Source organism: Camelus bactrianus, chromosome 13 (assembly GCF_048773025.1).
Source record: "Camelus bactrianus isolate YW-2024 breed Bactrian camel chromosome 13, ASM4877302v1, whole genome shotgun sequence".
In the NCBI taxonomy this organism is placed as follows: Eukaryota; Metazoa; Chordata; class Mammalia; order Artiodactyla; family Camelidae; genus Camelus; species Camelus bactrianus.
The window spans coordinates 77,650,878-77,665,234 of NC_133551.1; the positions used below are offsets into that span (position 1 = coordinate 77,650,878).

Genomic DNA, 14,357 nt, shown 5'->3' on the forward strand with positions numbered 1-14,357 from the left:
GCAGGCCCGGTTGAGTTGCAGGAAGAGCAGAGGAGGGGCAGGTCCCAGGTCCAGCTCGCCTGCCTCCCGAGCCCTCCTGGCGTGTAACCACTTCAGCCTTTGAGCCTGGTCAGCCCCGATCATCCTAACCACAAAGTCTTCTTGAGGAATTTCCATTTGTCAAAAAAAAAACAGGCAGGAAGGCGGCTGTGCAGACTACCCTCGCTGGGCGGCAGCTGTCACTCACTCATCAACAAACAGTGATCGCAGGGTCGCTAGGGCCCGTGGTCCCCCACCAGGGGCAAGCCCTAGAACTCTGAGGGGTCAGCCCCCCAACCCCTGGTCCCCTGGGTCCTGGGGGAGGCAGCCCCCCAACCCCTGGTCCCTTGGTCCCCTGGGGGGGCCAGCCCCCCAACCCCTGGTCCCCTGGGTCCGGGGGGGTCCCCGAGACCTGCCCCTCGAGCTGGGACAAGGCTGCTCCTTTGACATGCCCCCAAGGGTGCACAGCCTGCGCCCCACACAAGTGAGGAAAGCCGGGGTCAGGCTGCTGGGTCAGACCCCTGCTCAGTCCTCTGCTGATGGGTGTCCTTGAGCAGGGACCTGCCCTCTCAAGTCTCGGTTTCCTTATCCATAAAATGGGGGGAACACGAGAGCCTACAACACATACTCGGGGTGCTTAGGGCTCGGCCTTTTTACTCGGGGGCACTGTAATAGTTCAGTCAGCACACTCAGCAGACACCCCAAAATCCACGGAGCCACAGCCAAGTTGGAAACAAGCCCCAGAGCACAGGCAATGCTCCGCAGAACGTGTACTGCACCATGCCCCGCTTGCAGCCGCACACCTGCGGGATGGACTCGGGTCCACGGGGGTGGGCGTGGGGGCTGCCCTGGGAGCACCCCTCTGGTGCAGGGACTCGGGGCCCCTCTCAGGGCCTCCAAGGCTGAGGTCTGTGACCTCCAGGGGCAGGGCTCCCCGCTGCTGGGGAGGGTGGAGAGAAAAGAGGGGACCCCGTCCTCCGGCCGGGACCAGCCCGCAGAGCTCTGCACGAGGCCAGCATTTGCTGCAGCTTCTCCCCGAGTGCGCCCACTTCCCCTTAATACCCCACGTTTCGTCTCCATGATAAACATTGTTAGATCTTCCGGCGGCTTCAAATACATATAATTGCTCCTGGTGCCAGTAAAAGGTATTAATTCCACTTACGCATTCCATAAACCTTTAGGATAACGCAATTGACACCACGATCGTGTCGGGGCACCTCCGCTGTTATTTTCCTGCTTGCAAACCTCCGAGGGGCTGGAAAGTGCTCTCCCGAATCCATTAGTGTTGACTCAGCCACATTCTGCCCAGGAATCCCGCGCAGAGCCTTTGTGTCCCAGCCCCCCTTCCTCGTGCTCCCCCAGGGCCAGGAGGGGTGGCGCTCACACCACGTGGGTCAGCTCGCCCCCAGGACAGACGGATGGACACACACCCCGCCAGGTCTGGGGCAGCTGGAGGTCATTCAGGGGGCTGTGTCCTGGCTGGCGGTCTGTCCCAAGGCCCCCCAGGGACCAGCTGTGCCTGCACACCCGTGCGCACCCTCACCATCTCGCCTCATGGCTGCCCGACCTCGGAGCCCCCTCCCCAACCTCTGGAACATCCAGGCCAGTCCCGTCCCTGGAGAGGCTCAGCCTGGGAGCGGGGAGAGGCTGGACTGGACTGCACAGCACCAAGACGCCTTCACGTGGGGTCGCGCCTCCTCTCAGCTCCTTGGGAACCCTGTCACCAGCTATCCCCACGGTGCCCACGTGTGACAGTCCCCAGGATGGGAGTGGACACCAGGGCCCAGAGGCCAGGCTGGGCCCTGCCTCAACCCCGACCGTGAGTGTCCCAGGGAGGGCGTGGGACAGGGATACAAGCACTCGGCCCCACCAGCCCTGGCCCCACTCCACCTGTCACCAGCCCTCGGAACATCGGCCCCACTCACAACCATGATCTCTCATGGTGTCTCTCCCCGAAGCCCAGATAAGCCCCAAAACAGACACGCCTCAGCCCCAACACTGACATGCAATGAACACTGGTGGGCGTTACACCCCCGCCAGCGGCTTATCTGCCCCGATGGCCAAACTCCCACCTCACCTGGTCCCTGCTCCTGTTCACAGTCTCAGGAAGAGCCCAGGTCCCTCCTCTGACCTGTCAGCTACCCATGACCCACCACCTCTGGCCTTCTGCGGGAGGGGCGGGCTGTCAGAGCCCTGGGCAGCAACCAGGAGGGGCCTGCACAGCTGTGTGTCTGCGAGTGTGTTCCAACACGTGTGCAGTGTCTGCGTGTGTGTGCTGTGCGTGTCTGCACATGTGTTCACGTGTGTGGGTCTGCACGAGTGTGCACACACAGGCCTGTGGGCTGAGGGCTCCAGGCCCCCCTGTGCCCAAAGAGCGCAGGCGTGAGATCTGAAGTCCGAGGGGTGCAGGGCAGGGCAGAGGGGCCCCCCGGGGCCGGGGCAGCCCACAGGGAGCCTCAGCCGAGCAGAAGCCAAAGACCCCATTAACAGCCGTGGCCGCTCAGGGGCCGCGGGGGCTGTTTTTCCTGTGCCAGGAGAGGAGTGACGGCAGCAGTCGGTTTGGAAGTGCACTTGAGAAAAATATAAATTATCTATCAGTTACCAGCCGGCTGGTGTAAGGGGGCCGTGCCTGGCGCGGCGCAGAGGCCAGGACAGCAAGGCTGGTGGCAAGTCTGGGCGGCACCGGCACAGCCAGCCCCCTAGAGCTGCGAGCAGGCAGGGCACCCGGTGGTCCCCGTCTTCCTGCTGCCGCCTGCCCGCCCGCCCCCTCCCCCGGGCGAGGCAGGGAGCCTGAGGGGGTGGGGACCGCTCCCAGGGCTGAGATGCCAAAGGTCTCACTATCAACGTCTGTCCCACCCCCATCCCCACGTGGACAGGGGCCGGGGCGGGGGCTGTTAGCACCAGCAGCAGCACCGTCCTCCTCAGCTCAGCTCCACAAGACTTCGGGGGTGGGGCCGGGCAGGGAGGGGCACGGGGGTGAGGGAGGCTCAGAGCCTGAAGGGGAGCCCCTGGGCACAGTGAGCCTTCCTCTGCCTTCTGTGCAGCCAAATGAGCCACCTCCATCCCAGACAGACCACCCCATGGGGCCACTTAGTGCCAGCACAACCATGACCAAGCCATGAGCACCTCCGGCCTTGAGGCCACACACCTGGCAAGGAGTGGCGGACACGACCAGGAGGGTGGCAGAGGGCAGCCGGCAGAGGGCAGCTCTGTCCCTCCTGAGGACCAGCTCAGACATCCGAAGGCTCCAAGCCCTCCAGATGCTACAGAGACCCCACCGGCATCCTCAAACAGTGGAGAGGAAGGGAGCTGGGACCCCCCCACACAAGCTGCCTACCAGGACTCCTAGGGGACCAGTCACTCAGGCCCTGATGACAGAATGTCACTGAAGGAGGAACTGGGACCCTCCCTTCCAGAAGAGAGAGAAAGGGCCTAGGGAGCAAGTGGGAACTTGGACTAAGATAGATAGTGAGCCTCCTGTCGCTAGAGGTATGCAAGTGTGGGGATGCCTCAAAGGCCAGACCTCAGAACAGGGATGTGCGGAGCAGAACCCCATAGGCAATAAAGAACCCTGGCAGGTGCAGCTTCCCCTAAACAACCTTGTCTGGGAGGACCGGCCTCAGTGGCCCCCGACCCCCACCCCTACCCCCACAGGCCCAGGAAATAACAAAGACAACTCCCCAGCACCACCTGTGCGAAGCCCCAGGCAGCACAGACACCATCCCAGTTAGGCCTCATCACCGCCACCAACAAGCAGTGAGGGAGTGAACTTCCCCAGATGAAGAGGCCTGGGCACCGACAGGACCAGGTGCCCCTCGGGGCCCCTGGAAGTCCCGGAGTCAGCCTGCGCCCACAGCTGGAGTATGAACCAGAGACAGCTGCTGGGGGCCGTGGCCGGACCCAGACCCGGGACTGGCCCCTGCAGAGTCTGACCAGGCTTCCTGCAGCTCCTCCTCACCTCTGGCCCCCAGGAGTGTGGGGAGAGCACAGCAGGGGTCAGCAGGGCAGTGGGGACGGTGGGAACCAGTTCTTAAAGTGGCAGAACCTCGGGGTCACCTGCTCAGCACCCCTGCGGGGCAGGAACCAGCCACCCTGCATGGACTCCCCCGCTCCAGGGTCCTGCTTCCAGGGGCTGGCAGTGAGCACGGAGCTGCCGTTCCCGGAGGAGGAGATGTGGCCCGGTGGCCAGGACCTGCCAGGTGTCCCCTGGATGAGCGCAGGGCTGGGCTCACTCTCCCCTCCTGGGGGGGTGCAGGACACTCGGAGGGTCCCTGGGACACCCTTTCCTGCTGGTGCCGTGTGTGCCCTACGTTCACAGGCACACTGGCGGTGTATGGGGGGGGGGTGCTCAGTGTCCCTGGAGCCTTCACTCTGCCCCCGTGGGGATGTCAGGCAGCCCCTTCCCCCCCAGCTGCAGCACGGATAGTGCGGTTCAGCGGCTGGGAGCCCAGCCACAGGGTCCCCGTGCCAGCACCCCTACTTACTACCTGCAGGACTCCAAGCAAGCTACTTTTCCTCCCTGTGATTCGGTCTTCTGGATGGTAAAATGGGACAATAATAGATTCTACCTGATGGGTTGCTGGCAGTTTCAAGAGTTAACATAAACTCAAAGAGCCTAGCGCAATTCACAGCTCTCAGGGAGCAGCCGTGGGGCCGTGGGATGTTATCAAAATCTCGAGCGGCAGGCAGAACGTTCCCAAGCACAGAGAGGCAGGACCCGGGGTACATCCCTGAGTGCCCGTCTCACACCCGTGCTTGGAGATAACAACCTGGAGACCAAACCCGCGTACGACAGATGCTCAGCGCCAGCCCGGCACTGCCTGGAGTAGGTGACCTCCCTACTGGACCCTGGACCCTGGCACTGGCCTTAGAGGACGCCAGGTGTCAGGGCCGGCAGACTCCTGCCCACACAGGATGGGATTCAAAGCAGCGCCCCAACCTGCTGGCCAGGCAGTCTTGAGACTGGTCTGCCTCTGCCCCACGGACCTCGCCAGGGGCAGGGGGGACCACGTCCATCCCCTCTGGGGCCCTGCGGGAGACTGGCCCCCTCTGGCCAAGCGTCTGAGGGGTGGGCACACCCAGACTGCCCAGCCCTGAGACCCGCCTCCTGCCCGATGCTCCTCCCGGCCAGGCGGGAACCCTGGATGGACAGAACACAGGCATGCTCGGCCCTCCCTTGGTGCCCAGGACACGGCCACCCCTCCCCACCCTACGCCCCACAGATGACGGCCGGAGCAGGGGCACCACTCACCGTCCAGGTGGCCGACTTGGCCGTGCTGGACTGCTGGAAGGTCACCTCGAAGTGGTGGGGGCCAGGGTAGTCGGCGTTGGAGGGGATGACGGGCGCCGGCGACATAGTGTCGAAGGTGGAGCTGGGCTGCGCGTAGGGTGAGTGGGTGGGCACGCTGGCGGCGTGCTCCGGGGTGTAGGGGCTGGCTGGGGCCGCGCGGCTGCTCATCTGGTCCATGGTGCTGCTCAGCAAATTGAACTGGGACTAGTGGGAAGGGGAGGAGGGAAGGGGGAGACACACAGTCAGGCTGGAGAGTGGAAGCCGGAGTCCCAGTCCGGGAGGTGTCCTGTTACAGGAGCCTTAAAGGGCCAGCGGCTCAGTCATCCCAAATATTTCCTCGGCCCCCCCCCCCCACCTGACAGGTCACTACTTGTGTTGGGATAAACTGACATATTCACCTCGCCCTGCTCTCTCCATCACCCTCCCGGGTGCCCGGGTGTCAGGGGCTCCACAAAGCACACCTGGGCGGGGAGCTGCCTGTGGGGGTGGCTCCCAGCCCCGGACACCTTCTCAGCTGGGCTGCTCTCTCCAGGGGCAGCGCCTACACCAGACATCCTCACCTCTACCCGCCACACCCCCTCTCCCCACAGCTGCAGCTCGAAGTGGGGAGACCCCGCGCCTGGGAGCCGGGCAGTGGGGGAGACAGGGCCAGGGCAGAGGGCGGCCCCTGCATGCAGGAGGGCACACCCCAGGCTCTGATGCAGGAAATGCCTGAGAGGCCCCCTGGGGAACAGATGTGGCCTGAGGTCCAGCTGTGCAGGTGGCCGGGCAGGGTTGGAGGCTGAAGGACACTGGCTGAGCCAATAGCCCCATTCAAATGCCCTCTGTATGTGGGGCTGCCCCGTCCACCCCACACCTGAAAGACCTCGACCCCTGCAGTCCCCACTGCTCCCCTGCCTGCGGCTTCTGCCTGGTCCACGGCCTCCGCCCATCCCGGGGCACTGGCAGCCCAGCCCCCTCCCCCGGGCCACACACGGAAGGAAGAGGAACTCCTAGCCTCGCGGTGTGGGCATATCCCCCGGGTCACCCTCTGTGGGATCCTGAGAGGGACGCATCAGCCGCTGCCAGGAGCTTAAGGGAGGCCCTGTCAGGGAGAGAGGGGGCGCCGGTCCACGCTCCACTGCCTGGAACCCAGCACAGATCAGACCCCACAGGAAGGCTGGCAGCGAAGACCCCCTTCCCAAACTGGAGGCTCCAAGCAGGAGGGTAACACAGTAGCTGACAGGGGCCAGACCTGCTCTAACCGCAAACGCTTCAATAGCTCCTTCTCTGAGCCAGCGGGGCTCCGAGGAGCAATTAATTCATCATCACGACCTGAAGTGGGTGCTACTGTCCCCGGCTTGCAGATGAGGAGACTGAGGCATGGAGCAGGCAGGACCTGCCTGGGCTGATGCCGTGGCCCCAACAGAAGACACAGGAGACCAGCCTGAGAACCCCGGGGACGGTGAGCTGAGAGGCCTCCGTCTGCGGGCAGGGGGCCTGGAGCCCCCATAGCAGGGTAGGGGGGTGGAGGCAGACCCGACAGCGGGGCCCTTGCGCCCTGCCCTCTGTCTCTGCCTCCACGTTCCTTGGAAGAGCACCCCGCACACATCCCGGGGGCCACCCCGTGCTCAGCCCCCTCTCCGCATCCCAGTCTTTCTTCCATCAGGAGGGTTGCGCGGCCCCTCCAGCTCATAACCCACCCCCCAGAGTGTCCACGTCTCTGAGCCCCAAGCCCCCTCCCGGCCTGCAGAGGGAGAGCCCCTCCTGAGGTCTGCCCAGCCCGGATGCAGGGAGCACAGCTCAGGTGACAGGTGACAGGCGACTGGTTCTTATCAGAGCCACTGCCCGCCCCCCTCCACGCAGTGCCTCTCAGAGGCCAGGCAGGTGCTTTCCTTGGATGACCCAGCCAACTGCCACCCAGCGCGGATCAGCCCAGCAGACCCGTGCCCTCCCCCTCAGGGACAGCCAGCCTGGGCGAGGCTGCCGGGCACGGGCTCAAGGCGCTGGCAGAAACTGCCATTGGACAGATCTCCGGAACAGGCCTCTTGCTTTTCTATTGGCACCTCCAGGGTCATTCCCCCAACCCTGTGAACCTGGTGCCCCCACCACCCTCCCACCCCACCCCACCCCACCTTCCTAACCCCTGTGCCTCCACCTACAGAATCAGGGGTCCGGCCCACTGCCCACCTCGTAGGCAGGTCAGCAAACTGGAGTCCGTGCGCTGGACCATCACCCCTCCGCACTTAGAAAGAAAAGAACGTCTGCTGCTACAGTCCGGAGGGAACGCGGAGACACGTCACCGACAGCTCCGCCACGCAGCTCACACACTGCACGGCTCCCTCAGCGTGAAAGTCCCGGGAAGGCAAACCCACGGGGACAGGCGCGGACGGTGGCAGCCCGGGCTGGGCGGGGCTGCAGGGTGCTAGCTAAGGGGGGTAGGGTTCCCTTCTGAGGTCATGAAAATGTTCTAAAGTGGACTGTGGTGACAGGAACACATATCTGTTAATATACATAAAAAACACCAAACTGTCCATCCACCCATCCATCCATCCATCCTTTTGATTGACACTAAGTCCTTGGAATTGACACCCACAGCACAGCTCAGTTCACCTGGGCCACAATTCCTGTGCCTGCGTGGGGATGCATGGATGACCCATAGGACAAGTTCCATCCTTGTAGGGTCTTTAAGGAGGTGAGTTGTGTGACATGCAAATTATAACTCAATAAAGCCATTTAAAACAAAACAACCGAGGGACCCAGGGACCTGGTCCTCTCTCCTGGCCCAGGGCTGTTGATGCGGGTGGGGTGGGTTGGGGTGGGGAGGGACAGCCGACCGCTCCTGGAGGCCTGGGCTGGGGGCCCCAAGTGCTATCATACCCCCAGTGAGTGTCAGCACCCTGCTCTGGGAGTGCCCTGCTTCTGTGTCCCCCTTCTTATGTCTCCCCAGCTGGACTTCAGACCCTACAAGGATGGAACTTGTCCTATGGGTCATCCATGCATCCCCACGCAGGCACAGGAATTGTGGCCCAGGTGAACTGAGCTGTGCTGTGGGTGCCGATTCCAAGGACTTAGTGTCAATCAAAAGGATGGATGGATAGGTGGGTGGATGGGAAGATGGATGGGTGGGTGGAAGGATGGATGGAAGGATGGATGGATGGATGGATGGATGGATGGATGGAAGGATGGATGGGTGGGTGGATGGATGGACGGACGGATGGTTGGATGGGTCGATGGATAGGTCGATGGGTGGATGGATGGACGGATGGAAGAATGGATGGATAGATGGGTGGGTGGATGGAAGGGTGGACGGATGGATGGGTGGACGGACGGAAGGATGAGTGGATGGATGGGTGGATTGAGCGGTAGGACAGCCCCTCCATATGGATGCCCAGGACTGAGGACAGGATGTGAGCCCACCCCCTCCTTGACAGGAGGCCAAGAGACTGGTGGGTCCTGGGGGTAGGGGATGAAGCCTGCAATACCCCCACCCCAGAGATTTCCTCTCTTCCATGTAACCCCTCTGGAGGTGGGTCTTCCCTGTTGGCTACCAGACCAGGGTGGCCTGAGGACTGCTGGGAGCCTACCTGTCTGGCCTCAGACATGAGCTGAGCGAGGACAGCTCAGCCAGGATTTCAGGTCTGTCCCCCACCTCCATCCCCCACAGGAGGACGGCCAGGCCAGCGGGGCAAACAGCCCCTGCCTCCCTGCTCAGAAGCGGGAGGCAGTCCGACGACAGCGGTGTTCAGATTTCAACTTGTCCACATTCTTTACCGATCTGAGGCGAGTGCCGGGGAATTAGTCACTGAACCACAAGGAGCGGGGCTGATAGGATCTCCACACCCAGCAGCCACAAGGCGGGAGGGAGCCCGGGGGCTTCCTGGGGACCCGTGCACGAACTGCAGGTGCTGAAGCCACAGCCTTGTGGGACCCTGGTGGCCAGCGAGGTCCCGCATCCTCTCACGCCAGCCCTCCGAGGTGTCGGACTCAGTGGCCGCCTGAGGTCCAGGGTCCTGGGGAGCCCCCTCCTCCCCTCCCCGGGAGCCTGAGGACGGCGGCCCTGGGCTGGGCCCGGCTCGCTGGGGAGGATGCTGTCCGGGTGGCCCGTCGGGGCTGCTCCTTCTCCTGTCCTGCTCCCCCAGATGCCCCCCACACCCCGAGAGAGGCGGAGATGGCTGTCCCGCGGGTGTCCCTGCCGCAGTGGCGGCGGCAGCTCTGAGCACAGCTGGAAGCCCGCCGATTAGGAAGCACTGCATCCTCGCCCCAAAGGCCTTTTCTTCCCTGCCCGCGGGAGACTGTGCTTCCTCCCAGCTCAGTGGGCGGGAGGGCTGTGTTGGGGGCCCGCCCGCCTCAGACCCAGGCGCTAACAGCCAGGGAGCCCGGACCGAGGGGAAGCCAGACACAAGCCCGAGGTCCAACTTGGCCACACCGAAGCCAGCGGGGTGGGGGGTTCTCCAGAACCAGAGGCCCCGTCGGCAGCAGGGAGGAACTCGGGCAAAACCAGGACATTTTTGGTTTGTTTTGCTTTCAATAAGAACTCCCAGGAGAGCGGGCTGATCGGGACACGCCCGGCCCGCGGCAGCCCTCATGTGCCTACATGTGCGTGCAGGGCTCCTGGGCCCGACCCAAGGAGGGCCATGAGCGAGCGGGCAGGCGGGCGGGCGGCGGGCGCCAGCGGGTGGCCTCCCCTCCAGCCTCCGCGGAAGCGCGGGGCCTGCCTCGGAGGCCCCGATGCCTTGGGGTGCGGGCGGGAGCTCGGGGAGGGGTCAGGCGAGCACATCGCTCTCAGGTCCTCAGAGCGTCTGGCAAAGCTCAGCGAAGCCCTGGGAGCCTCTCCCACCAGGACCCGGCAGCCCCTCCAAGACAGCCCCGTCCATTTGCTGCACACACATGCATTCTGTTGCGCTCTGTCAGCTTGGAGAAGGATGCTGGGCAGGGCAGAGGGGTCAGAGCCGCCCTCCGGGTGCAGGTGCAGATGGTCTGCACGGTGAACCGGGTCTGCGTCCCAGCCTCTGCAGGGCAGCGGGCTTGCTCCCGGGGTCAGCGTTTCTTGGGCAGGAGGCCCGGGTGGCCTATCTTTGCTCAGCGTCGGGCGAGGGCACACCCTGACAGCCACGTCCAGGCGTGTGCTCGCACACAGGGCCCAGAACACACGCAGGCAAGTGGCTTACACCTCGGGCTGCGGCCACATGTCTCTGGAGAAAGGAGGCTGGGTAGGGGTGGGGGTTGAGGGGGCCCAGTCCCCTGGATGGACATCTCGCCTTGCTCCGGAAGGGAGCTGGCCTCTGCCAGATTCTGGAGTCCTAGGAAAAGGAAGATGCTCCCCGAGGAGCAGTGGGGAGAGGTCTGAAGGGGGCTGCCCTGGGGTAGGGTCTGGTTGCAGCTCCCTCCTCCCCTCCCCTTCCCGTCCTAGCCGCATCAAGTCCCCAGCCCCCGCCCCCATCTGCTGGGGGCCTTCCTGGGCACAGGTTAGCACCAGATTGGATGCTCAGAAACTCTGGGTTAAATGAATCAGACCCTAGAACTCACAAGAAGACCCCACAAGTCACACAGGCCTACTGCTCTGGGCGCACTTTGGGGCCCAAGACAGCTCCAGCCCACGGCAACCCCTCCAGAAGACCCCAGTGAGAATGGCCACGTTGCACTGACTAGCGTCCCTGCCAGCGCCCCGGGGGCCAGGCCACCTCCCTCCAGGGCACTCCCCAAGGGGGTGTCCCCCCACGTCCTACCCTGCCCCCCACCTACCGATCGCCCTCCTAAGCAGCCGGTGGAACTGCACGAGCTGGGCTCTTCCACCAGCTCCACGGCGTCGGTCTTTTCCTTGTGAGCTGGGCTTGGGGGTTTTACAAGTATCCCATTTTGTGTATTTATTTAGAATTTGCGAACCATCTCGAATGATTTTGGGGGACGTACATGGAAAATACACTTACAAAGTCTGTGTCCCCACTCCCTCCTAATCTCGTGCCTCTTCGCGTCCGCCACCACCGTTAGCAAGGCTCCAGGCCGCTAACATCAGACACCGGGAGCACAGGCGGACTGCGACCACAGGCACGGCAGTCGGGGGACACAGCACAGATTTACATTTAGGTACCACAACCAGTGGAAGAGTTTTTTTTAAGTGAACGTGATAACAGAAAATCTTGCCGGTAAAACTTAGAACCACTCTGGTTACGTTCCCAAAGGTTCACGGTTTCAGGCTGCCTCAGCGGTCGGTCAAGGGGACACCAGGCTGAGCAGGTGCAGCTGGAGAGCCCTGGGCTCAAACATGGATTCAGGAAGCATCTGTTTGTCCCAGACACAGGGACACAAAGATTCAAAAGACCGGACTGCCGCTCCTTTGGGCAGTGAAGACAGCTCCCAGGGAGCCCCAGTTTCCAGCCTCCTTCAGACCCTGCAGGTCTGTACCATGGGGCCTTTGCTCATGCTGTGCCTCCCACCCCCAGCGCCATCCATCTCCACTAACTGTATGGCCTCTCAAGGCTCACCTCCTCCCTGAAGCCTCCCAGGCTCTCTCCACCTGTCCAGCTTCTCCAGGTAGAGTAAGGACTCGATGACTCACACCCTTGTGGGTTTGCATCTGTGCCCACCATTTACCAAGAGCTTCTGTGAGGGCCCAGGAGTTAATACACTGAAACCTGAGAGTGGTGCCCAGCACACAGTGCGCAGAGAAGTGTCTGCCATTGTTCCTACTGGCTCCCTCTCCCCCTACCTGCCCCAGGTGGGCATAGGTCCTGTGGCCACAGTCCTGGGAGCTACACATGGATGGCCGTTGTGGAAACACACCACTTCCGATTCCACCTTTTACAAGCCACAGGAAGGCCAGCTCACACATCCTGCATTCTTCCACATTTCTGCCAGAAATGGAGGTTTCATGCTTTTAAGGTTTTTATTGTTCTTTCAGGGTCTGGTCAGGAGAAGATGGTCACACAGGGCACCTTCCCAAGGCCCTGAAGGCCAGTCTCTGGGAGGTTGGACCTTTTCTGGCAGCTTGGACCCACATTCCCCTCCTCCCTCCCAGAGCCACTTCAGTTCAGCAGAGAACAATCCATTGGGTCACAGTGCACCCTTCCCTCCACACCCAGAATGGACCTGAAAGGACTCAGCAAGGACAGGAACGACCGGACAACTCAGAGAGCACAAGGGAGCCTGTCGGGTGGTGGTGGCAGGAGCTGGCAACTGGCATAAACAGGGACCCAGGACAAGACACGCAATGATAGGCTCCCCACCGCCCAGGGAGCAGGGACGCCTCCGCTGGGTCAAGACAAGGAAACTCCTTCACGGTGCAGAAGTGCTGAGACGGGAGGCTCCTGCTGAGCCAACCTCTCTCCACTAGAGCAGCGCGTCTCGTCCAGGAGCCTTCCTCCTATTTGAGTTCCTGCTTCTAGATTAAGAACCCGCTGAGCGTCCAGGACCTGCAGCTCACACAGGCAGCTGTCCAGCAGGCCAGCCCATGGTGCCCAAAGCATGTGCCCCGGAAGGCGTGAGTGCAGACCTTATCAGAGCCTTGAGGACAGCCACTGTGTGAGGCAAATCTGGGAGACAGAAGTGTCACGGAGGGCTTGCTGACCGGGAGCTCCTGTCCCCACCAGGCTGGCTGGCTGGGGAGTAGGGGGGAGGACCTGACACAGCTTTGGCTCTTTAAAATGCCCCTGCTTCTGGCAGAGGGGAGGCTGGAGGGGGACAGTTCCCTTCCAGACAGGCAGGGATGAAGTCCCACCCCGTAGGACAGCGACCTGGTCCTGTCTCCCGCCCGTCCCGGGGCAGCCCAATCCCACTGGCCCATCCCAGTGGCCTGGCCGCACGGCTTGTCCACTGCCCACTCTGTTCTCAAGAGGAGGCCCAGAGATCTGATGACAGTGGCCAAACGGCAGGACACCCTGCGTCAGCTGGGCCCAGGGGCACCTCGTCTGCCTGGGGGGACTGGGCTGGGGCTGCAATGCCGGACTCTAGGGAAACCAGGAGCGTCCCTGAGAGGCCCCTCCTGGGCTGCACCTGTGCCCTGCCCCTTCCAGGAGGGCACCGGCCTGGGGCGGGTGCGTTTTTGAAAAAGGAGGTCCTGGGAACAGCAGCATTTAAGGGCCCACCGGACTGGAAGGAACAAAGGCTCCGGTTTGTCTTTTTTCTTTATTTTTGGAGGAGTTGTCCTTTTTTAACTGGGGGGAGGGGGTGTCCCTTTTTCTCTGGCCCTAAGCCTCCAAAGCAACTGCTCACGCCTTTGTGAAACCCACAGCGAAGGCTTAGCCCCGTGCCCAGCATCTCAGCACTCGACCCCCCCCCCCCCCCGCACTTCCCAGAGCTGAAGCGTGTGGGGCACGTGGCCGCCCTGCTCGGAGACAGCACGCTGGAGGCAGCTGGGCGGGGATCCCCTGCCCCAGGCTCTTCTCCCTTTGTGACCTCAGCTGAGCTCAGGAGGGTCGCAGGGGACCCTCAAGAACTCAGAAAGGACATCTTGCCTCTGAACTGGCATTTTCCGTGTCTTCCATCCTCTCCCCAAGACTCCTGACAGCGGGAAGTGAGGATGTTTTCAAAAACACCCAAGAAGCCCAAATGTGGCTGCAAGCACAGTCCGCCTGCGACCCTCCCAGTTGTGGGAGGCAGTAGGAGTTCCTCAGTCCTCCCTCCCTCCCCATTTCCCTGCCCCGCTTGCTTCCTCCCTCTCCCCTCCCCTCTCCCCTCCCCTCTCTCCTCTCCTCCCCCCTTCCCCCTCTCCAACCTCGCTGGGTCTAGCACCGCAGTCTGCCCAGGTGCCCTCAGGGTCCCGCGGGGACAGGGACGGGCTCTGCAGATGCCCTCCAAGGTCAGCCCCAGGCCTCCCCCAGCCCTGTTCTCCCCACCCCCTGCAACCTTTGACATCCTACCCATGCCCACCAGCTCACAAGGGGCTGCCTCTCCTCCCCCAGCCCCTTCCTCACGCCTTCAGCCCGATTCTGCCCCCAGGCCTCCTCCAGCAGCCTGGCCTGCAGCTAAGCCCAGCGGCAGGGCCACAGATCCCTCCTTTCCCGGGTGGGGCGAGCTCACGGTGGGAACCCACCGGGGAACCGGAGACTAGGGTCTCAGCTCCCACTTCACC

At 62.9% G+C, this 14,357-nt stretch overlaps 1 protein-coding gene across 6 annotated transcripts in view; it reads right to left on the bottom strand.

The window, feature by feature from the left end:
- Positions 1-14,357, bottom strand: part of TP73 (tumor protein p73) — a 64,534-nt gene that overhangs the window by 14,521 nt on the left and 35,656 nt on the right. For all 6 annotated transcript variants that reach the window (XR_012511494.1, XM_074377606.1, XM_074377607.1 and 3 more), the window contains one exon: positions 5,270-5,512. Coding sequence is in view for 5 of the 6 variants with exons in the window: in XM_074377606.1 (XP_074233707.1) it covers positions 5,270-5,512 (243 nt within the window). In the remaining variant the exon portion in view is untranslated. The remainder of the gene's footprint in view (positions 1-5,269; positions 5,513-14,357) is intronic.